Raw genomic sequence first — 24419 nt, 5'->3', positions numbered from 1 at the left:
GAAACTACAGTAATAAATGCAATAAAACCCAAAAACATGCTGTGGATGAGATACGTGGATGACATACTAACATTTTGGATAATAAGTGGGGTAATTTAATGAATTCCTCTCAAAATTAAACGCATTAGTGCCCAGCATCAAATTTAAAGTTGAATGGGAAACAGACAACAAAATTCCTTTTCTGATGTTTTAATAATCAGAGACACGACAGAATACAAATTTACCATATACAGAAAACCAACGTTCTCACTTTCATATATTCACTACTTTAGCTATCATGACAATACTATCAAGTAGGTCTAGCCAGCAACCTATTCCTAAGAGCCTTACGAATTTGTTCCCCAGATTTCCTGGAAAAAGAATTTGACTAATTCGCAAGCAACTTTCATCTTTAAAGTATCCTGACCATATAATTGAGAAAAGCAATTCAAAAAGCAAACGTAATTTTCTACCGACCCCCTAAAGACAAGACAGAGACACACCACAATAAAACAAAAATTCCCCACCTGGAGACGATAAGAGAGTAACTCACACCCTTGGGAAATCCAACCCTTTTGCATTTACCTACCCAAATACCTTAGCAAATCCCTGATTAACGTCCAACAAAAGACATCGCCCAAAGACTCTGGGGTATATGAGATCCCATGCCAGGACTGTGACCAATCTTACATCGGATTTACAGGTAAATCACTTCCCCAGAGATTAATACAACACAAACGGTCAGTTAGGTATGGACAACAGAACTCGGCTATTTTCAATCATATAAAATTAACATAACCATGAATAAACAAACCTGGAATATGTCAACGTGTAATTTATAGCAGCAACTGCCGGTACAAGAGTCAAATGATGGAATCGGCCTTAATACAAAAGAGAAGCAGGTAATGAACATCTCAAAAGGGAATTGGACATCAGACATCGTCGACGCAGTGTTCATTCAACCAACGCTTAAGAAGATTAAAGGAAGATTATCAGCGGGGGTGACCTAAATTGGCTTACTTTTGTGGACGAATCTCTTGTATAAATACCACCTTTTCTGTAAACTTTTCTCATTCATATACCTGAAGAGAGAGACAGCAGTCTCTGAAATATAGTACTTTTCTCTCTACATTTTGGTGTTTTTTATGGGCTCCTTTTATTAGATATATATATATATATATATATATATATATATATATATATATTATATATATATATATATATATTTATATATATATATATATATATATGTGTGTGTGTGTAGGTATATAATGTATATATATATGTATATATATATATATATGTATATGATATATGTATATATATGTATATGATATATATGTATATATATATATTATTATAATTATTATGTATATGTATATATATTATAATATATGTTATATATATATATATATATATATATATATATATAGTATATATATATATGTATATATATATATATTGATATTAGATATATGTATATATATATAGTATGATATAGGTATGATATATGTATATGTTATATATGTATATATATGATATATATAGTGGTATAGATATGTATATAGTATTGTATATGTATATATTGTATATAGAGTATATATATATATAGTATATGTATGTATATATGTATATATATATATATATCTATATAATATATAGATATATATTAATATATGTATCTATATGTATATATATATTATATATATGTATATATATGTATATGTATATATATTGTATGGTGTATATATATGTATATATATGTATATATATAATTGTATATATATATATATAATAATATATAATATGTATATATGTATATATATATATAATATATATGATATATATATATATATATATATAGATATATATATATATATATAATAATATAATATATTAATATGTATATATATATGTATATATTGTATATGTATATATATTGTATATATATGTATGTAATATAATTATATGTGTATATATATGTATATATATATATGTTATATATATATATTATGATATATATATATATATTATATGTATATATATATATATATAGAATATATATAAGTATGTGTGGTGTGTGTTGGTATATATATATATATATATATATATATATATATATATATATATATAAATATCTTATATATATATATAATATTTATATATATCTATATATTATTATATATTATATATATACATATACATATATATATATATAATTTATAAATATAATATACATATATACATATATACATATATATATATATATATATATATATATATATATATATATATATTGAGGAAGCAATTGGCTCTTTGGCTCACCTGCTGTATTTGGAGTGGGAACCAGGACGCTATCCCAAAAATATAGTGTCTTGGGAGCCCCAGGAGTTCGAACCCAGGTTTGTTCTCTTGTCTCTGGTTCCAAGGGCACTGCTCATGGAATCAGGGCTGTGAGAAACTCCTCTGCAGTTGTATACGTCCACTGTACACTCTCAGAGAGCCGAGCAGTGCTAGTGGCTTGGTACTTTTCATCACTCTGAAGAATGTGTTGGTCTGGAAGATAGATGTGGTCTCATTATGACCACATTTATATCTTTCTTCCTTCGTGTCTGCCCACAGGTCCTTCGAACCTCTTTTCCTTGGACTGCTGGTGGATGCTCACAAGTTGTGTTTGCTTACCTGCTTACCTGGCTCCTTCAAGAGGACAAGTTTCATCTCGCCTGTTGTGTGTGGTTCTAGAGGTAAGAAGCATGCAAGAGTGACTGGCCTCTCCACCTTCCCCTCCTCATCCTTCTACTCCTCTTCATTCAGGTTGAGGATAGGACTTAAGTTACACTTGGTGGTTGGGCATTTGATGCGGTAAACTTGCACATTGAGTTTCCTTTCTATATTTTTCTTATCTGAATCATAAAGCAATCCCACTCCTTCCTCTAGCAAGGGGAGGAAGGAGACAGGCAATAATGCAAGCCCTTCCTAGAACTTTGTATTAATGCCTCTGACTCTAAATATTCTTCTCAGCCCTTTTTCGGAAGAGTTACAATTCTTCGCTCATTTCGAAAAAGGCCAGAAGTCTGACTCTTAATCATGCAGCTCCTATACTCCGATCAAGTTGTCAGAGGCAGGGCACCACCACTCCTTGCTCAAACGACCAGGGGGAATAGCCCAGGAGTGCTGAACTCCAGTCAGTTCTAGAGTGTCACTCACATTCCTCCCACCAATCAGTGAGTCTTCCTAATGTAAAGGACTGAGTGTTTGTATATCTTGTAGGAACAAATTACAATTTTTAAAGTAAATTGTATTTTTCGTAACTATACAAACCTGAGGTCCTTTACATTAATGCCCACCTTATGCCACCCCTCAATCTGAAACCTGGGCCGATAGGCAAAGTGGAGTGCTTACATCCGGCCAGGCGGGCCTATCTGCTTACCAGATTGTAGTTACTGCCTAACCACCTTGTTCAAGAATTTAACAGCCATATTCCGGCCTATGCTGAAAGTAATTCCTAATGTGAAGGACCTGCGGTTTGTATAGTTAGGAAAAATAACAATTTAATTGAAAAAATTGTGATTTTTTGTAGTGATGAAGTATTCTGTTATTTATTATTATTACTTAATATTATTATTATTATTATTATTATTATATTTTTTTTTTTTTTTTTTTTTTTATTTTTTTTTTTTTTTTTTTTTTTTTTTTTTTTTTTTTTTTTTTTTTTTTTTTGCTCTATCACAGTCCTCCAATTCGACTGGGTGGTATTTATAGTGTGGGGTTCCGGTTGCAATCCTGCCTCCTTAGGAGTCCATCACTTTTCTTACTATGGTGCCCTGTTTCCTAGATCACACATTTTCTGCATGAGTCCTGGAGCTACTTCAGCCTCTAGTTTTTCTAGATTCCTTTTCAGGGATCTTGGGATCGTGCCGAGTGCTCCTATGATTATGGGTACGATTTCCACTGGCATATCCCATATCCTTCTTATTTCTATTTTTCAGATCTTGATACTTATCCATTTTTTCCCTCTCTTCTCTTCAACTCTGGTGTCCCATGGTATTGCGACATCAATGAGTGATACTTTCTTCTTGACTTTGTCAATCAACGTCACGTCTGGTCTGTTTGCACGTATCACCCTATCCGTTTCTGATACCATAGTCCCAGAGGATCTTTGCCTGATCGTTTCTATCACTCCTTCAGGTTGGTGCTCGTACCACTTATTACTGCAAGGTAGCTGATTTTTTCTTGCACAGGCTCCAGTGGAGGGCTTTTGCCACTGAATCATGCCTCTTTTTGTACTGGTTCTGTGCAAGTGCCGGGCATTCACTTGCTATGTGGTTTATGGTTTCATTTTTCGTATTGCACTTCCTACATATGGGAGAGATGTTATTTCCGTCTATCGTTCTTTGAACATATCTGGTTCTTAGGGCCTGATCTTGTGCTCTCCCCTCTGTAGCCATTGCCAATTGTCATCGCTGGCTAGTTCTTTAGTCTGTCTCATGTATTGTCCGTGCATTGGTTTGTTGTGCCAGTCCTCTGTTCTGTCTGTCTTTCTCCTGTCTCTGTATATTTCTGGGTCTTCGTCTACTTTTATTAGTCCTTCTTCCCATGCACTCTTTAGCCACTCGTCTTCACTGGCTTTCAGATATTGCCCCAGTGCTCTGTTTTCGATGTTGACGCAGTCCTCTATACTTAGTAGTCCTCTCCCTCCTTCCTTTCGTGTTATGTATAGTCTGTCCGTATTTGCTCTTGGGTGTAGTGCTTTGTGTATTGTCATATGTTTCCTGGTTTTCTGATCTATGCTGCGGAGTTCTGCCTTCGTCCATTCCACTTTATTCCTGCGCTGTATTTGAGTTACTGGCACTGCCCATGTGTTTTTATGGCTTTTTATCATATTTCCGCGTTGAGTTTTTGACTTGAGTATCGCCTTGAGTCTCTTGCATCTATTCTTTTCCTGATCGTGTCCTTCATCTCTTGGTGTTTTATATTCCCTCCTTCCATTATTCCCAGGTATTTGTATCCTGTCTCATCTATGTGTTTGATGTTGCTCCCATCTGGTAGCTTTATCCCTTCAGTTCTTGTTACTTTGCCTTTTGTATGTTGACTAAGGCGCATTTTTCTATTCCAAACTCCATCCTGATGTCCCCAGATACAATCCTTACAGTCTGGATTAGGGTATCTATTTCCTTGATGCTCTTACCATACAGCTTGATGTCGTCCATGAACATCAGATGGTTGATTCTGTTACCTCTTTTCTTGAGTTGGTACCTGGCATCCATCTTCTGTAGTACTTTTGTCATGGGAATCATGGCTACTACGAAGAGTAGTGGGGACAGTGAGTCGCCCTGGAAGATCCCTCTCCTGATATTAACCTCTGCTAGTCTTATTCCAGAGCTTGTAAGTATTGTATTCCAGTTGCGCTTTGTATTTTTGAGGAAGCTGATGGTGTTTTCCTCTGCCCCATATATTTTCAGGCATTCTATTAGCCATGTGTGTGGTATCATGTCGAAGGCTTTCTTATTAGCTATCCATGCCATGCTTAGGTTGGTTTTTCCTTCTCCTTACTGTTGGTCTTCATTACATTATTATTATTATTATTATTATTATTTTGTTTTTATTATTATTATTATTATTATTATATTATTATTATTATTATTATTATTATTATTATTATTCAGAGGATGAACCCTATTCATAGGGAAATAAATTAATTTGTTTGCATCACTATTCTAAAACTTTTTCAGAAATCACACTGAGTTTAAAGGGTAAAGGAAAAGTTGAGTGGACAGAGCGTCGTAACAAACGAACATACACATATTCAAATCTTGAAAGATATACAAATCTAACATCTGTCCTCTGGAATGGATCAGGTATGTTTATACTGTAGATTTTCAGTATGTACTTATAGGCAAACTAGAGTGGCATAAGCTTACTTTGTGAATATGTTTTGCAAGTAATTCTGTGAAATTTAGAATGTGGGTGTAGGAGAAATTCTCAGGGTTTTAATTTTGCAAGGTTTTGCAGACACTTGTATTGTTTACAGTATGAGTCCATTAATATGACATCTTAAAGTTCAGGAAACCTTTGTATATAGTTGTTAGGCCAGAAAGTCACATTCCATATTAATGCCATTGATTTGGGGGAATTGGGTGGGAGAGAGGTTCCATTGTTTCTATAGCCCATAAATTCACTAATGGCAACTTTTAGACTGGTCAGTTCAACAATTCTAGGTGGCTCATTACTTTATGTACTTGACTTCAAGGAGACATACAGCCTCTCTCTCACACATGATGTCTTTTTATATATTTGCTCATAAATACATATGCCCAGGGGTTGCAGTTGGTTTTAGTTCTTATCTTTTATGATAGTATGTCAGTTATAATTGTAATTTTCCAAAGAAAAGTGAAAAGAAATATTAGAAAAAATGTATAATCCAAAAAGTTACTGCATCTTCGATCTCAGTAAATTTATGTAAACATTTTACAACAAATATACTCAGAATTTGTTAATGATTTTAGTTCTTATCTCTTTTGATATTGTGTGAGCTGTAATTATAATTTTACAAAATAAGATAAAATTATTTATTAGGAAAAGCATGTATAACTTAGTAAAATTTATGATTGTCTTGTAAAAGAGGTCCCACAAGGTGTTGTAAATAGTTTTTTCAGCTTCTCATGGAAGGTAGGGAGAATTTTTTTAGATTTTTTTTTTTTATACCATGTGCATTTGCATATCTTCCTCTTTCCATTGATATGTTTTTTTCTTAAATTGGCCAACCTCAATGTCCAGGACTGGAGACATATCACTGGAAGTTAAGAGTCTTCTCATATAGCAAATAGGTTCACTTTTGGATGTCGAAGGATGTTGGCATCACTTGGAAGGGGAGTTTGTCCAATACTATTCACTTCAAAGACAGGATCTGTTGTCACACTGAGCAGCCACGTAAGGTGTATTGATGACAAGGGCCACTGCATGCCAATGCCATCTGTAGGATAGACAGTATGACTCTACTTAAAGGAGCTATATTTCATGATACGTTTCTTCCTTGTCATGTTGTTTAGGACCAATAAGATGTGAGTTCTCTTTGGAGACTTCAATCGTTTTAGAGAACAAGTTGCATCTTGCCTGTGGTATGCAATTCTAGAGATAAGAAGCATGCAAGAGTGACTGGCCTCTCCACCTTCCCCTCCTCGTCCTTCTTCTCCTCTTCCTTTAGGTTGAGGATAGGACTCAAACGTACATTTGGTGGTTGGGCATTTGATGCGGTAAGCTTGCACATTAAGTTCTTTTTCTGTTTTTCTTATCAGAATCATAGAAGCAATCCTGCTCCTTTCCCAGAACTTTGCATTGATGCCCCTGACTACTTATTCTTCCGAGCCCTTTTTCAGTTGAGTTACGATTCCTCACTCATTTTGAAAAGGGCCAGAAGTCTGACTCTTGATCTTACAGCTCCTATACTTCAATCAAGTTGTCAGAGGCAGGGCACTACTCCTTGCTCTTATGACCAGGAGGAATAGCCCAGGTGTGCTGAACTCCGGTCAGTTCTAGAAGTTAACTCACATTCCTCCCACCAATCAGTGGGACCAAGGGTTTGTATATTGCGTAGGAACAGATCACAGTTTTTAAAGTACATAAATTATATTTTTCTTAACTATACAAACCTGAGGTCCTTTACATTAATGCCCACCTCATGCCATCCCTCAGTCTGAATCCTGGGCCAAAAGGCAAAATTGAGTGTTTACATATCCGGGCAGGTGGGACTACCCCACCTATCAGATTGTAGTTACTGCCTAACCACCTTGTTCAAGAATTTAACAGCCATATTCCAGCCTACGTTGAAAGTAATTCCTAATGTAAAGGACCTCAGATTTGTAAAGTTAGGAAAAATACAGTTTACTTTAAAAAATTGTCATTTTTATGAATTGAAAATTGGCTAATTAAGATGTACGTCTCTTCAGATTCAAATGAGAAGCTTGAACCTGGGAATCATGTATTTCCATTCTCATTTGTTCTCCAGTTTCAACTTCCAACATCATTCGAAACAACTTATGGAAGCGTCAAGTACTATCTGAAAGCGTCTGCTGATATACCAGGGGGTTTAGATACAATTAAAAAGCTACACTTCATGGTTCACAATATATATGACCTTAACTTGGATCATCGATCGGCTGTAAGTAGGAAGTAAACTTTAAAATTCATGTTCATTGTGCAATTTTTTTATGAATGAACTTTTCTTTAGAGATACACATTTTTGCCTTGTAATTATCAGCATTTGTGTACACTTTATTTATTCAGATATTTACAATTTTTAAAAATAACGACTTATCCTATCTAGACAGTATTTGCATGAACTTTATTGGTCAATTATTGAGAAACCACACTATGAGCATTACCCACCTTCATTTTTGGGCCATAGAGATCTGAAATATTTTACATTTTTTCCAGATGTGGACCTTCGGCTTTTTAACAAAAACCTCTAGTAAAATTTTATATCCTCTGAATTCTTTCTATTTCTCTTTATGATTAAATCTTCATCCTAAGAGCCCATAAAAACACTAACATTCTTTTTGGGGCCATAGAAAACTAAAATTGAAAAGTTAAAAAATGTGACTTTTTTTTTTTTTTTTTTTTTTTTTTTTTTTTTTTTTTTTTTTTTTTTTATGTGTAACATTTTTTGAATGCAATGTCCAGCACAATATTGACAGTTTTTTGTGAAATTTGATTTACTCCATTTTCCACTTATTTCATTTTGTGCCAGTCTCTTATTCCATTCTATGACTTACTCCTCAACATCAAAGTGTATAAACAACACTAGTTGTCAATTGTGGGATATAAAGAACTAAAATTGAAAAAATGAAAAATTTGCAATTTCTTCAAATATCTGCTTATTTCATTGTATGACTAAATGTTCATAGCCAGAGTTCGTAAAAAAAACAAATCTTCATTTTGGGGACAGTCAGAACTAAAATTGAAATGCAAAAAAATTTGACTTTTATGTTGTTTTATTTTTTTTATTGCAGACATGCTTGTAGCTGATGCTCTAATGGGATATGTAGCTATTTCATTTAAAATTTACACTATGTACCTTGGTATTAATTAACTGCTATTCTTTGATGCCACATAATTTTCAAATTAGGAGCAGTAAGAGAGTTGTATCCTAAACTTGTAGGATATGCCAGTTAAAGGTTAAAACTGAGAAAATTAACTTTTAAAAGTTTTACATGATTTAAGCTATTACGTACAGTAAAGTCTTTTCACTAATTTCAGCGTTCATTGCATTTTGATGGAGAAAGAACTTCTAGTTTCTGCTGTTGCTGCAAAGTAGGCCCAATTAATTTTGATTTGTCAATTCCTCGAATGGGATACGTTCCAGGAGAAGTGATGTACATCAGTGGGGCCATTTATAACAACTCCTTTAGTGAAGTGAAATACACAGAGGCAAAGCTTATTCAGGTAAGATTTTTCATTTCTTTTATAGGATGGCAATATTGATTTGAAATAATTGTTTTCTCAAAGTAGAATCATTAGTGTTGTTATGTTGAAATAGATATTGATCAGATTGAATTCATAGCATAGCTGTATATCCAAATGTATGCTGCTCTTAACCCTTAAACACCGAAGCGGTAAAATAAAAATTGTCTCCCGTGTGCCGGAGGTGTTTCAAAAAATCACAGCGCACTTAGTTTTCAAGATTAAGAGTTCATTTTGGCTCCTTTTTTTGTCATTGGCTGAAGTTTAGTATGCAACCATCAGAAATGACAAAAATTATCATTATCATATATAAATAATGCGATATATGATAGCGCAAAAACGAAATTTCATATATAATTGTATTCAAAAAGCGCTGTGCGCAAAACGGTTAAAGGTAACAAGTTACTTTTTTTTTCGTTGTAATGTACACTAAATTGCGATCATTTTGGTATATAACACATTGTAAAACGATAAAAGCAACACAGAGAAAATATTATCACAAAATAATGCATGAATTCGTAACGCGTGGACATAAACAAATATTTTTTTCAAAAATTCACCATAAATCTAAATATTGTCCTAGAGACTTCCAATTTCTTTCAAAATGAAGACAAATGATTGAATATTACTATACTGTAAGGGTATTAGCTTACAATTGCAGTTTTCAACCATATCTGATGAGTTAAAGTTGACCGAATGTCAAATTTTTTAATATATTATTTATATGCAATTATTCCAGAAATTAGAAAAGCTACAACCTTCAAATATTTTTAGTTTTATTCTACATGAAATTGTGCACATTTTCATATATAAAACTCTATGAAATGTCCTAATATGAAACAAGGAAAAGGGGCAAATATTCCGAGAATGGACGTACGCATTTCGGAGATTTGTGGCGGAGAATCCGCACGCGGAGGGAAGGAAAGTTTTTTTTTAAATTCACCATAAATCTAAATATTGTGCTAGAGACTTCGAATTTGTTTCAAGATGAAGATAAATGACTGAATATTACTAGACTGTAAGAGTTTTAGCTTACAATTGTGTTTTTCGACCATTTCGGTAGAGTCAAAGTTGACCAAACGTGGTTTTTTTTTCTATTTATCGTGATTTATATGCAAATATTTCAAAAATGAGAAAAGCTACAACCTTCAATTATTTGTTGTTGTATTCTACATGAAATTGAGCACATTTTCATATATAAAACTTTATGTAACGGCTAATTTAAAATGGTGCAAACATTACCACAATCGCACGTATGATTTTTTCGGAAGAGTTATCGCGCGTACGTAAAGAAAATGTTATTTTTTTCATAAATTCACCATAAATCGAAATATTGTGCTAGAGACTTCCAATTTGTTGCAAAATGGAGGTAAATGATTGAATATTACTAGAATATAAGCGTTTTAGCTTACAATTGCGTTTTTTTACCGTTTCGGTAGAGTCAAAGTTGACCGAAGGTTGAAAATTTGTCATTTATCATTTTTTATATGAAAATATTTCAAAATTGATAAAAGCTACAACCATTGGTTGTTTTTAGTTGTATTGTGCATGAAATTGCGCACATTTCCATATATAAAACTTTATGTAACGGCTAATTTTAAAATGGTGCAAACATTACCATAATTGCATGTATGATTTTTTTCGGAAAAGTTACCAGCGCGGACGTAAGGAAAAAGTTTTTTCATAGATTCACCATAAAGAATTCGAAAATATTGTGCTAGAGACTTCATATTAGTTGCAAAATTAAGGTAAATGATTGAATATTACTAAAATATAAGAGTTTTAGCTTACAATTGCGTTTTTTTACCATTTTGGTAGAGTCAAAGTTGACCGAAGGTTGAAATTTTGGCACTTATCGTTATTTATATGAAAATATCTCAAAACTGATAAAAGCTACAATCATGAGTATTTTTTTATTGTATTCTACATGAAAATGCGCACATTTTCATATATAATACTCCATGTAACTGCTAATTTAAAATGGTACAAAAATTATGTCAAAGTGACGAAATAATTTCCGAGATGTGTCACAGATACTTTTTAGTGCGGCAAGAAAGAAATTCGCGCTTGCGCGCCTGCGTAACGATTGTAAACAAAACAACACCTTGATCTGTGAACTCCCAGCATCCCCCAAGGCGCGTGATTCAAGAGTTTTCGGCTGGTAGGCCTAAAAGTATTTTTCCGCGAATTTTTAAAAAAACTTTTGTATGTCGACATAAGATACGTCCAGTCAGCACCCAAGAGACAAAAAATGTCGACGTAAAATACGTCCAGTCGGCGTTTAAGGGTTAAATGTAATCCCAGCAGTCTAGCCAGAAAAGCTGAAAAATTACTTTTTCCTCAGTTTCTTAAGACTCCACTCCTGGAAAGTGTGAAGTTATGACTGTTGTTAAGTATATGTGGTCATTCAAGGAAAACCTCTTATTTTGATGGCCTATTGTATACTGGTTTAGTTGAGGGATGAAGTTTTTCCTAAAAGGAAAGTAGCAACCTGGGGTTTTGCTGTTAGCAGAGTCTGTCTCCCTTTGATCCCAACCTCTTGATAAGGTGGGTGACTTGGGGATCCACTGCAGGTAGTGCATGTTCTTTTACGCTTACTCTCTCTGCTGTAGATTCAAGAGAACATTGAAACATATATCTCTTTTAATTGTCCTTCCTTAGATTTTTCCCTTTCCTTCTTCCCCTTTCATTGATGACTTTTGCATGGTGTTGAATTACGGAAATCTCTTTACTTTTAACTTGGAGTTGAATGGCATACCACCCCAGCCATAGAACTATAGAGTGCCTGATGTAGTTGAGTGAGGGGAAATTTTTATGCTAAACCATGCCCCCAGTGCTGGGTTTGCATTGTTTTGTTTACATTGCCATCCTATTTCACAATAAACTCAGGAATTTGACCCATAAAGCTACAACTCCATGTGTTTTGGAGCAGTAAGAATTTAAAAATATGAATTAATTTTGGTTTTGGTGTCGGCAACCTTTGTAGTGACATTTGAGTAATTTATTTGTAAATCAGTCGGTCTTTGGGACTTTTGGGTTCTTTCCAGATCATATGATTAAGGTAGGTTGTTACCTGACTGAGGCAAAAGGGCTGAAGGTCCATATATGTACGCAGTTAGCCAGCACATAATCTTTAAGCTGATATTTAGAAATGTCTAGGGGTAAGCCATAATTTGGACAAAACTGAGTGATGGGTGTATATGGAACAACTGATTTTGTGTAAAGATAAAAATTCGTTTGCCCAGGTATTTTGTAATGTTGTAACAACATTTTATGTAATAAATTTTTTTTTTCTGCCTGTTTGAGGAAAAATTTAAAGTACAACACAACTTGCTCATGTTTAGTAAAGTACCACATTAAGTCTGTTGAGTCACATCTAGACTCACCCTAAGGATTTGTTCTAAAATTAACCATAAAATTTAGGGTAAGGTTGAGCTAAAGGGGTTGGATAGCCAGATTGGGAGAAAACAAAATGGAACGGAAGAAAAGTAGAATGCAGAAGATGCTGCATAGAACATTTAGTGCTGTTTACAGTGTGCCTACATTGCAGGGACTACAGGATGTATAGTTAAAAAGGTGAAGTGTTTTTTGTCATCCCTCTTTGGCATAGTTTAGATTATTCACCTTCATATGTTTGAAGCTTACTCTAGTATTTTTTCCAGGTGGTGATTCTTCACGCCACATCTAAAGATAAGCTTATGAAAGTAACAGTGCAAAGAGTCTACCGTCCTAGCATTAAACAAGGTCAACGAGATGTTTGGCACCAAGTTCCGTTGCACATACCTGCTGTTACTCCAAGTCTCTTAGAATACTGCAATATTATAAATGTTAGTTATAAACTAAAGGTATGTAAATTTTATTGTACCCTTGACATTTTTGTAGTTGATATTTTTAATTAGTTCATCTAGTGTGTGAGGAACTTTTTTCAGTCTTTGAGTTTCTCATGTAGATGGAAGTTATGTAGAGTTAATTTAGTCTGAAGAATATAATTTTTGTTTTGTTGATTTGGTTTTGAAAACAAGTCTGAAGTTGGATGGAACTGTCTGTTTAGTGAATGTATTTGAGTTGTTGATATTATCCATTTTTTTAGTAGTACAGTATACTTGATTTTCAGTAGATTAACAGAGGGTTTTCTCAGGTATGTATCTTCAGTTTTCATCATGTTTGTATCTTTAGTAACAAGTGTTTGGGGACCTCAAACATTTGCTAAGGTTGAGCATTTCATCTTCCAAAAGTTCCATTTTCCCAAAATTACATTCCTATTTTACCCAGTATCTAAGACGATGTATAAATCCGCACATAAGTGTGTAATAGTAATGTTGATTAAAAATTGACCAATTAATACACAAAATGTTTGATTGCAATAATCACAGGGATGCTTCCTAACTTAACCTTTTAGTCACATCATACCTGGGATGAATTCAGTGACAGTGTAGGCCTGGGACAATTTTGATATCCCATCTGGATTTGTGCTGTAATAATTCTTTCCCTCAAAAGAGAAACTTGGTAAAGGTAATAAAATGAGGTAAGCGGACTTTGATTTTTTTCCATTTGGAGTTTTGCAGTGAACAACTTCCTCAGCTACATACCTATTACCCAAAATTTAATGAATGGCCATGAGGTCCACTTTTTGAAAAACATTTTCTAAATTATAGGTAGATTTTTATGTGATCTTACTAACAAACAGATGAAGCATTAACCAAACCAAACCGTAACCTTCTATTAACTTCTTTGGAAGATGTTATACCACAAGATATGAGGTCAGGGGTTTTGCAGTTACTGAACATGTAAGGATAAGTTTTTTAGGTTAAGTAGACATAATTGACTGCCTGATTACTGCAATCTTGACATTGCCCTTCAGTGGGTGATTGATTTTATGTTTAAAATTCAATGGTAGGGCATTTGGGGACTAATAGAAATTTACACAAGAAGTCCACAACATAGGAGACAAGGAGAACTCATCAGAATGCAAACCCTAGGACAGAAAACTTATGTTATTATTATTAATTAATTTTTTTTTATTTTTTTATTTTTATGGTCTATCACAGTCATCCTATTTGATTCGGTGGTTTTGTAGTGAGGGGTTCAGGGTTGCATCCTACCTCATTATTATTATTATTATTGTTATTATTATTATTATTTTTTTTTTTTTTTTTTTTTTTTTTGTTTTTTTTTTTTTTTTGCTCTATCACAGTCCTCCAATTCGACTGGATGGTATTTATAGTGTGGGGTTCTGGGTTGCATCCTGCCTCCTTAGGAGTCCATCACTTTTCTTACTATGTGTGCCGTTTCTAGGATCATACTCTTCTGCATGAGTCCTGGAGCTACTTCAGCCTCTAGCTTTTGTAGATTCCTTTTCAGGGATCTTGGGATCGTGCCTAGTGCTCCATGATTATGGGTACGATTTCTACTGGCATATCCCATATCCTTCTTATTTCTATTTTCAGATCTTGATACTTATCCATTTTTTCCCTCTCTTTCTCTTCAACTCTGGTGTCCCGTGGTATTGCGACATCAATGAGTGATACTTTCTTCTTGACTTTGTCAATCAACGTCACGTCTGGTCTATTTGCATGTATCACCCTATCCGTTCTGATACCATAGTCCCAGAGGATCTTTGCCTGATTGTTTTCTATCACTCCCTCAGGTTGGTGCTCGTACCACTTATTACTGCAAGGTAGCTGATGTTTCTTGCACAGGCTCCAGTGGAGGGCTTATGCCACTGAATTATGCCTCTTTTTGTACTGGTTCTGTGCAAGTGCCGGGCATTCGCTTGCTATGTGGTTTATGGTTTCATTTTTCGTATTGCACTTCCTACATTATGGGAGAGATGTTTATTTCCATCTATCGTTCTTTGAACATATCTGGTTCTTAGGGCCTGATCTTGTGCTCTCCCCTCTGTAGCCATTGCCAATTGTCATCGCTGGCTAGTTCTTTAGTCTGTCTCATGTATTGTCCGTGCATTGGTTTGTGTGCCAGCCTCTGTTCTGTCTGTCATTCTCCTGTCTCTGTATATTATCTGGGTCTTCGTCTACTTTTATTAGTCTTCTTCCCATGCACTCTTTTAGCCACTCGTCTTCACTGGTTTTCAGATATTGCCCCAGTGCTCTGATCTCGATGTTGACGCAGTCCTCTATCTTATGTCATTCCTCTCCCTCCTTCCTTTCGTGTTATGTATAGTCTGTCCGTATTTGCTCTTGGGTGTAGTGCTTTGTGTATTGTCATATGTTTCCTGGTTTTCCGATCTATGCTGCGGAGTTCTGCCTTCGTCCATTCCACTATTCCTGCGCTGTGTTTGATTACTGGCACTGCCCATGTGTTTATGGCTTTTATCATATTTCCGGCGTTGAGTTTTGACTTGAGTATCGCCTTGAGTCTCTGCATATATTCTTTCCTGATCGTGTCCTTCATCTCTTGGTGTTTTATATCCCCTCCTTCCATCATTCCCAGGTATTTGTATCCTGTCTCATCTATGTGTTTGATGTTGCTCCCATCTGGTAGCTTTATCCCTTCAGTTCTCGTTACTTTGCCTTTTTGTATGTTGACTAAGGGGCATTTTTCTATTCCAAACTCCATTCTGATGTCCCCAGATACAATCCTTACAGTCTGGATTAGGGTATCTATTTCCTTGATGCTCTTACCATACAGCTTGATGTCGTCCATGAACATCAGATGGTTAATTCTGTTGCCTCTTTTCTTGAGTTGGTACCCGGCATCCATCTTCTGTAGTACTTTTGTTATGGGAATCATGGCTACTACGAAGAGTAGTGGTTACAGTGAGTCGCCCTTGAAGATCCCTCTCCTGATATTAACCTCTGCTAGTCTTATTCCAGAGCTTGTAAGTATTGTATTCCAGTTGCGCATTGTATTTTTGAGGAAGCTGATGGTGTTTTCCTCTGCCCCATATATTTTCAGGCATTCTATTAGCCATGTGTGTGGTATCATGTCGAAGGCTTTCTTATAGTCTATCCATGCCATGCTTATGTTGGTTTTCCTTCTACTGTTCTTCATTACCATTTTGTCTATCAGGAGCTGGTCTTTTGTGCCCCTACACTTCCTTCTGCAGCCTTTCTGTTGGTGGGGGATGGTGTTTGTGTCCTCTAGGTAGTTGTATAGCCTTTCACTGATGATACCTGTTAGTAACTTCCACATTATTGGTAGGCAGGTGATAGGCCTGTAGTTACTGGCTATATTTCCCTTACTCTTGTGTTTTTGTACTCAGGATGTTCTTCCTGTGGTCATCCATTTTTGTATGTTGACTAAGGCGCATTTTTCTATTCCAAACTCCATTCTGATGTCCCCAGATACAATCCTTACAGTCTGGATTAGGGTATCTATTTCCTTGATGCTCTTACCATACAGCTTGATGTCGTCCATGAACATCAGATGGTTAATTCTGTTGCCTCTTTTCTTGAGTTGGTACCCGGCATCCATCTTCTGTATACTTTTTTGTTTATGGGAATCTGGCTATACGAAGAGTAGTGGGGACAGTGAGTCGCCCTGGAAGATCCTCTCCTGATATTAACCTCTGCTAGTCTTATTCCAGAGCTTGTAAGTATTGTATCCAGTTGCGCCTTGTATTTTTTTGAGGAACGCGATGGTGTTTTTTCCTCTGCCCCATATATTTTCAGGCATTCTATTAGCCATGTGTGTGGTATCATGTCGAAGGCTTTCTTATAGTCTATCCATGCCATGCTTAGGTTGGTTTTCTTTCTACTGTTCTTCATTACCATTTTGTCTATCAGGAGCTGGTCTTTTGTGCCCCTACACTTCCTTCTGCAGCCTTTCTGTTGGTGGGGGATGGTGTTTGTGTCCTCTAGGTAGTTGTATAGCCTTTCACTGATGATACCTGTTAGCAACTTCCACATTATTGGTAGGCAGGTGATAGGCCTGTAGTTACTGGTTATATTTCCCTTACTCTTGTGTTTTTGTACTAAGGATGTTCTTCCTGTGGTCATTCATTTGGGTGCATGGTGATTTGAGATACAATGCTGGAGTTGTTCTGCTATTCGTGGGTGTAGGGCCTTGAAGTTTTTGAGCCAGTATCCATGGACTTCATCAGGACCTGGGGCTTTCCAGTTTGGCATTTTCTTTAGTTGGTGTCTGACTGTGTCTGTCGTGATGTCTGTGAATCTTGTTTTATTCTCCCTGTTTCTTCTTCCTTGACTTCCTGGAGCCATGTTGCATGTTTGTTGTGTGATACCGGATTGCTCCATATGTTTTCCCAGAGTCTCTTACTTGGTTCGGCTTCAGGAATTTCTGGGTGGTTGTCTTCCCCTCTTAGTTGGCTGTATAGTCTTTTCTGGTTGGTTCCGAATAGTTTGTTCTGTTGGTATCCCTTATTCCTGTTCATGTACCGTTGTATCTTATGTGCTTTGGCTTTAAGCCTCTGTTTTACATCTTCTATTGTATTGTTCAGCCCCCTCTCTTGTACTTTGTATTTCTTGTTGAGTTCCTCCCTTGTTTTCTTGCTTCTTAGCCTTTTTTCTGCCATCTCTTTCAGTTTACTCAAGTCAGATCTCATCACCATGATTTGCTTTTCCAGACGCCTTTTCCAAGGAGGTTGCTGTTTTGGTTTCTGTTGGGTTGGTTGTGCTGGTGGTGTTGGTGTTCAAATCCCCATCAGTTCTGCTACTAATCTTGCTCCTGCATATGCCAAGTTATTTGTTTCTGTGATACTGGTGGTGTGTATTATGCCCATTATTTCATTGACCTCACTTGTTTTCTCCCTTAATTTCTTGGTGTTGTGGGCTTTCATGGAGGGGATCTTTGTTCTCTCTGTATCTGGCTGCATCCATTGTCTAATCTTTTCTACCCATTCCGTCCTCTCTGTTACTTCTTCGGTGTTTCTTCATGTGTCGTTGTTTGATACCTCATCCTCCCTGTCGTCATCTGTGGCATCGTCTTCGTTTAATTCGTTGTCGTGTTACATTTTTCTTTCCAATTTTTCTCTTTCTGTTGGGGAGAGCCAGTTCTTTTTCTTTATGTTCCTTACTTGGTCTGCCAGCCTCTGCTCTGTTTGGGGGGTGTTATTCCTCTCATTCCAGATGATGACCAATCTTCTTCTATATCCTCTCTCCGTCGGGTTGCTTCTGATGTAGCATCTCCATATTTCCTTATTTTCTTCTCTTGTCCATTTCTTCCTTTTTGCTTCTGTAGCTCCAATCTCAGGCTGTTGATTACTGTCGTTGTGGTGAATCAGTTGCTGGATGACGACCTCCAAGTACCTGACCGTCTTCCCCTTCAATTGGGTTGAATACCTGGTTGCCGGACGAAGCTCCTCTGTTGCCAGAGGTTCCATTTACGTCGTTGTCATTTATTCCTTCATTTCTTTCCATCATTGCTGAGTTTTGCTATTTAACCCATAGCTGGACCCTACCCCATCAGGGATAGGTACTCATTTACAGCTGAGTAGACTGAGGAAATTATGGTAAAGATCCTTTCCCAAGGAATCAACGCCGAGGAGAGTGGTCACCCATCCAACGACTGACCAGCCCCAATGTTGCTTAACTTGACTTAAGTCCATTGACGACCTAACCCACTCCTCCACGGCGCCACATTTATTATTATTATTATTATTATTATTATTATTATTATTATTATTATTATTATTATTATTATTATTATTATTGATGTTGTTGTTGTTGTTGTTGTTTTTATTATTACATATATGGTGATTTAACAAGACCACAAAGTCCATTACCTTGATGATAGAAGTTTATAAGTTTTATTGTGTGCAAACTTATATTGTATATTTTTTCTTCAGATTCTGGCAAAGATAGGATGCTGTAAAAATGCATATGTTGATAGTGAAATTATTATTGGTTCAGTGGCCTTGCAACCGTCACAGCCTGGGAGAAGAATTGAAATGCAACAGCTTGCACAAAATGTAGGGCCCTTGCCAGTGCCATCAGCTCCAATGATTCAGAATGAAGTCATACATGATGATCCACCTTCTTATCCAGAGACAGGTGAGAATAAGGAATGCTATTTCTTCTTTCCAGCTCAAGTTTTAAGTGAGTATTGATTACAAAATAAGTGTTAAGTCTTCATTTTGTGTTTTTTATAAAGTAATTCACTCTCTTGTGAAATACAGTATAAATGCTTTCATATGCATTGCTGAAAACAAAAGTAAATAATAATTCTACATTATATGCAACTCTGATTAATTTTTCATGTATACTTCATGTGATGCATGCAAAATATTTGTACTGTTTGAAAATCATAAAACACTGAAGAATAATTTCTTCTAATGTTGTTCACTTGAGGAACTGTATCCTCTTTTGATGATACAGACCATTTTCATCTATTGGATGTACCTTCAACAGATGCTGGTATTTATTACTCAGTTCAAGTTGTGTATTGTGGTTGTTTTCTATTTCAGGGAACTAGAACAGTGGTTTGGTTGATTTTCTCTTGCTTTCAGCAACTTGTTCCTTTACATGAAGTAATGCTAATTTTGAAGTCCTCAGGTTCACATATTCTACAGTTACATAATTACTAGAAAAACAAAAATCTGTACTTTTGAGTTACTGTCATTAGACGTTCTAGGAGACCTGGCTCTTACACTCCCAACTCTTCCTGTGTACCTATCAGTGCTTAGGGAAGTGTTCAAAGAGTACTGTAGTGAAGTTTCTCTATAAGCCTTTTATGATACCCAGCCTTCTCGCCATGTCATTCCAACAACTCCTGCTTTATCTAATGACCATAGTGCTTTCCCAACTATGAATGCTTCCTTACCGACCTAACCTGCCACGGATGTTCTAGTATCAAATAGCTTATTTGCTGAGTTGAAAGGGTAAATTTTTACCTCCATTCCCAAAGTTATCAAGGGCCACATTTTAGAAGTTATTGCTATGACTGTGTCCACTCTCTTACTGCCTGCACTGCCTCCCCATAGGGGGTAGTGCCATCAGTGCACCTCATTTGGTGCAATATAGGCATTACTTATAGTTCTTTGCAGCATCCCTTCGGCCCCTAGCTGCAACGGCTTTAATTCCTTTTACTGTACCTACGCTTCCGTTCATATTCTCTTTCTTCCATCTTACTGTTCACCCTCTCCTAACAATTGTTTCATAGTGCAACTGCGAGTTGTTCAAATGCGGAACAAACCTTCGGTCTAACAATAGAATATTTCAATACCTATTGTATTAGCTGCCTTTCCTTTCATCTCTCCTACCTCATGTTGTCATAACACTGCCTTTGCCACTCTGCTACTGCTGTGTCTTCTGCTTTGTCAACTGCCTTTCTTATTGTTGAGTTTCCATCTGTTCCATATTTGCTTCCTCCCAGTAGATGATCCTTACTCCCGGCAGAGGCTATTGTCTGCGCACATACCCGCTCATTTTAATATTCTTATTATTTTGCTTATTTTCTTATTGATAGTCTACCTAGAATTTTTTTGGCAACATTGTCATCAATGACATTTAAGCTATGATATTGTGTGAAACTCGACGATAATGATGAATACACTACGATGTCATGTAAGGTATGAAAGAATATACATATTAAAAATTTCATGTTTATTTCACTACACATATTTTAGCATAAAGTGTACTGAAGTACATAATTCATATGATCATTGTTATCCTTAAATCATTGGCTTGGCAATGTTTAGTGATGAAATTGGGAAATGCTACTTTTCTTAGGGAAAAGTGAGGTGTAATGAAAGTTATAACTTTGAAAAGACATGTTAGTCAGGAGAAGATGGAGGGAAGATTTATACCCTTTAAATGCTTGGAAGATACTGGTGAACTTCCAGCCCTGTAAGTGGCTCATCACTAGCCAATCAGGTGCATCGTAACGGGCAGGGCTAGATACCAAATGCATGGGTGCTGTGAATTAATTGTAATAACACTATACTCTTTGCCTAAACTTACGGTGGCCTCACACTAGGCCTTGTTTTCTCCAGCAGCGAGCCGTTGCTGCCGTAAATGGAAAACCGGGAGCTTTTAGCTCGAGATTTTGGCTTTCCGCTTGGACGGGAAGCACCAAGCACGAAACGGGAGCGACTGCGTAGTGTAAACAAACAAGATGGCTGCTGCTGATAGGACGAACTCTCAGACCTTTGGCTTCTCTTCTTCTGAGCCACTCTCGAACCCACAAACGTTTTTTGTTACTCTTGCATTCACGTAAGGTTCCGAGAAAACACATCACTGCAGCACATCTTGCAACAGTCCGACAATTTCTGGGCACCATGATGATATCAGCTGATCAGTTTTGTTTACTTTTTCCTACTGCTCCTCGAAACCACGAGGTCCTAGTGTGACGATACAACACTTGCTTGCGAGCATTGGCTGGATGCTGGCCAAAACCGCAAGCAAGAAATGACTAGTGTGATACCAGCTTAATACATCCATAAACAACTGAATGAGAAACAGCTGTTGTGGTATGAACAACTGAACTGGATAACAACAGTTGTTTTACTTGCATTTCAACCATCGTACAATAGTTGATAATTACTGTACAGTGTTCCCCCTATATTTGCAGGGATGTGTACCAGACACCCCCATGAATAGTTAAAACCTGTGTTTAGTTAAAACCACCACTAAAAATGCTTATAACTGCCTATATTGAAAGTTCAGATACCAAATGTATACCTTAAATAACATCCTACTTCAAATATACCTAAAATTACTAACCTATTACTGTGTTAATCTTTGAGGTTATATTATTAGTATAATTTCAAAGTCATCTTAAACATTTTACCATTAAAAATATATACCTACAGCTAATAACGGGGAGAGAGAGAGAGAGAGAGAGAGAGAGAGAGAGAGAGAGAGAGAGAGAGAGAGAGAGAGAGAGAATAACTCCTAAACTCCGACTCCTTCCCCTCTCCAATTCATATATCAAACCGTCAATTACTCCCCCGCCCACCTTCCTCCAAGTAGATAAAAAGACTGGGAATTGCTATTTTTAATTAATCTTATTAATATTTGAAAATTAGGTATAAGGTAAATAGTTTATTTATACTACAAAACAAATAAACATACAAGTAAAAGAGAGAGAGAGAGAGAGATATGTTATTGTTATTGTTTAATCTCATTAAACTTAATATTATTTGAAAACTAGTACGGTATATTATTATTTTACCATAAAATGTAGTAACATCCTTAAAGATATACTTATACATACACTTCCAGCCCAAACAGAGGGCGAGAGTTACCACTATGACATACATATCTCGTTTGCAAAAGATAGATAGAGAGAGAGAGAGAGAGAGAGTTATCCTTATTTAAAAGAGTGAAATGGATAGATTATTGTATTTCTTTAAAGTACTGTCACATATGAATTTTGAAATTAGTTATTATTATTATTACTATGCAAAAATATTAATAAACATACGCGTACCATAGAAATTCTCTCATTAGTAATAGAGAGAGAGAGAGAGAGAATTTATATGATCTTGAGTGGGCAACACACTCCCCCTCCTGTCACATTACTTGATATTTTGTTCATGAACCTTACCTGCCAGATATATATATATATAGCTGTATTCTCCGAAGGCCGACAGAATTTCAAAACTCCCAGCACACGCAGTGGTCGGCCAGGTGGTAGTACCCATTCCCGCCGCTGGGAGGCGGGCGTCAGGAACCATTCCCATTTTCTGTCAGATATTTTCTGTCGCCGGTGCAGCCAACAAGTGTTTTCTGCACCTCCGTCATTGGATTTTGGAACTCTTTTGGTCACTTGAGTATCCCGATTGATTTTTGGTTATTTGATTTGGATCGGTGGTTAGGCATACGCTAATTGTGGATTGGTTTTGAATTTGGCTTGATTTTTCCTTAAACTTAAGATGTCTGGATCTAGTTCGACTAGCGCCAGAGTATGTTGTGTGGAAGAATGCAAGGTGAGGCTACCAAAATCTTCGGTAGACCCTCATACAGTGTGCGCGAATTGTCGGAAACATGTTTGTATGTTTGATGATCGCTGCAATGAATGTGAGAGTATGTCTGATTCTGCGTGGAAGGCGTATGAATCATATGTGTGTAAAATAGAAAGAGATAGGGTAAGGAGGAGTGTAACGCCAGTTACACATCCAGTGGAATTTATCCCTCCTAAACCTGTGATGCCTTCGGGCCCTACATTAGTGTGTGTGGAGGGTAATACCCTATCGATGATTCTTGAATCTTTGCGTAGCCTGGAATCAAAAGTGCAAGCATTAGAAGGTGTTAATAGTGCAGTGGTGTGTAGTGATAATGCTCCGAGTGTTGAAGGGGGGTCGGACAACCGATCTGATGTTCCTTCGGCAAGACCTGGGGGCGCTTCCCAGGCTTCCAAAGTTCGTAAACGGATCTTGAAAGAGTGTTTTTCATCATCAGAAACGTCCTCCCCGCGCAGCGGTTGGAGCTTTCGGAAGCGATCATGCCCTTTGAAGGGGACAAAGACGCTAGATGTCGCACAGGCGGCCGCCGCCTTTGATTCCTCAGAGGAGGACGCTGCACATCCGTTAGCCCCTTCTGTTTTGCGGTCGTCTCCAGAACAATTCGAAGACTCTCCGCCGCAAAAGAGAGCAAAGGTGCAAGATGTCGCACAGGCGGCCGTCACCTTTGGTCTTAGGGAGAAGGACGCTTCACGTCCTTTCTCTTCTTCTGTGTTGCGATCGTCGCCGGAGAGGATGGATGTCTTTTGACGACAATGCTTTTGAGTGCCCCCTGGTTGCGCTAAGGATATACCTGTGGCGGTCCATGTGAGAAGGAGGAGGGCTTCCCCTCGCCCCTCGTCTTCTCACAGGATCAGCCCTAAATCGAAGAAGATTGAGAATTTGCAACATCAAATTGCCTTATTGGTTGCAGAGAAAGAGGAAAAGTCACGTCACAGGAGGAAGGATGATAAGCTGCCAGTCAAGAGATCCAGGCAGTCTCCTTCTCCTTCTCATCGCCTCGCTCTTTCTCCTGTTACCTCGGCTTCGAGATTTCATGCACGAAGGTCTGCAGAGCACGACGTTAAGGCGGCAGCGAGACTTGACGCCAGGCCTGACG

General features: G+C 36.8%; 1 protein-coding gene across 3 annotated transcripts in view; it reads left to right on the top strand.

Annotated features, from left to right (window-relative positions):
• Nucleotides 1-19890, top strand: part of LOC135208557 (arrestin domain-containing protein 3-like) — a 96242-nt gene extending 76352 nt beyond the window's left edge. The window contains exons 3-7 of one of the 3 annotated variants that reach the window (XM_064240872.1): nt 5712-5837; nt 7926-8137; nt 9235-9420; nt 13101-13283; nt 19205-19888. In XM_064240872.1, coding sequence (XP_064096942.1) covers nt 5712-5837; nt 7926-8137; nt 9235-9420; nt 13101-13283; nt 19205-19465 — 968 coding nt within the window. In that variant the 3' untranslated portion in view covers nt 19466-19888. Of the gene's footprint in view, nt 1-5711; nt 5838-7925; nt 8138-9234; nt 9421-13100; nt 13284-19204 lie in introns of all 3 variants that reach the window. The other 2 variants (XM_064240873.1, XM_064240874.1) reach the window with 2 other exon arrangements.
• Nucleotides 19891-24419: the final 4529 nt, after the last annotated feature.

The sequence above is a fragment of the Macrobrachium nipponense genome, chromosome 35 (genome assembly GCF_015104395.2).
Source record: "Macrobrachium nipponense isolate FS-2020 chromosome 35, ASM1510439v2, whole genome shotgun sequence".
Lineage (NCBI taxonomy): Eukaryota > Metazoa > Arthropoda > Malacostraca > Decapoda > Palaemonidae > Macrobrachium > Macrobrachium nipponense.
This window is presented reverse-complemented; position numbering and strand designations above follow the sequence as displayed.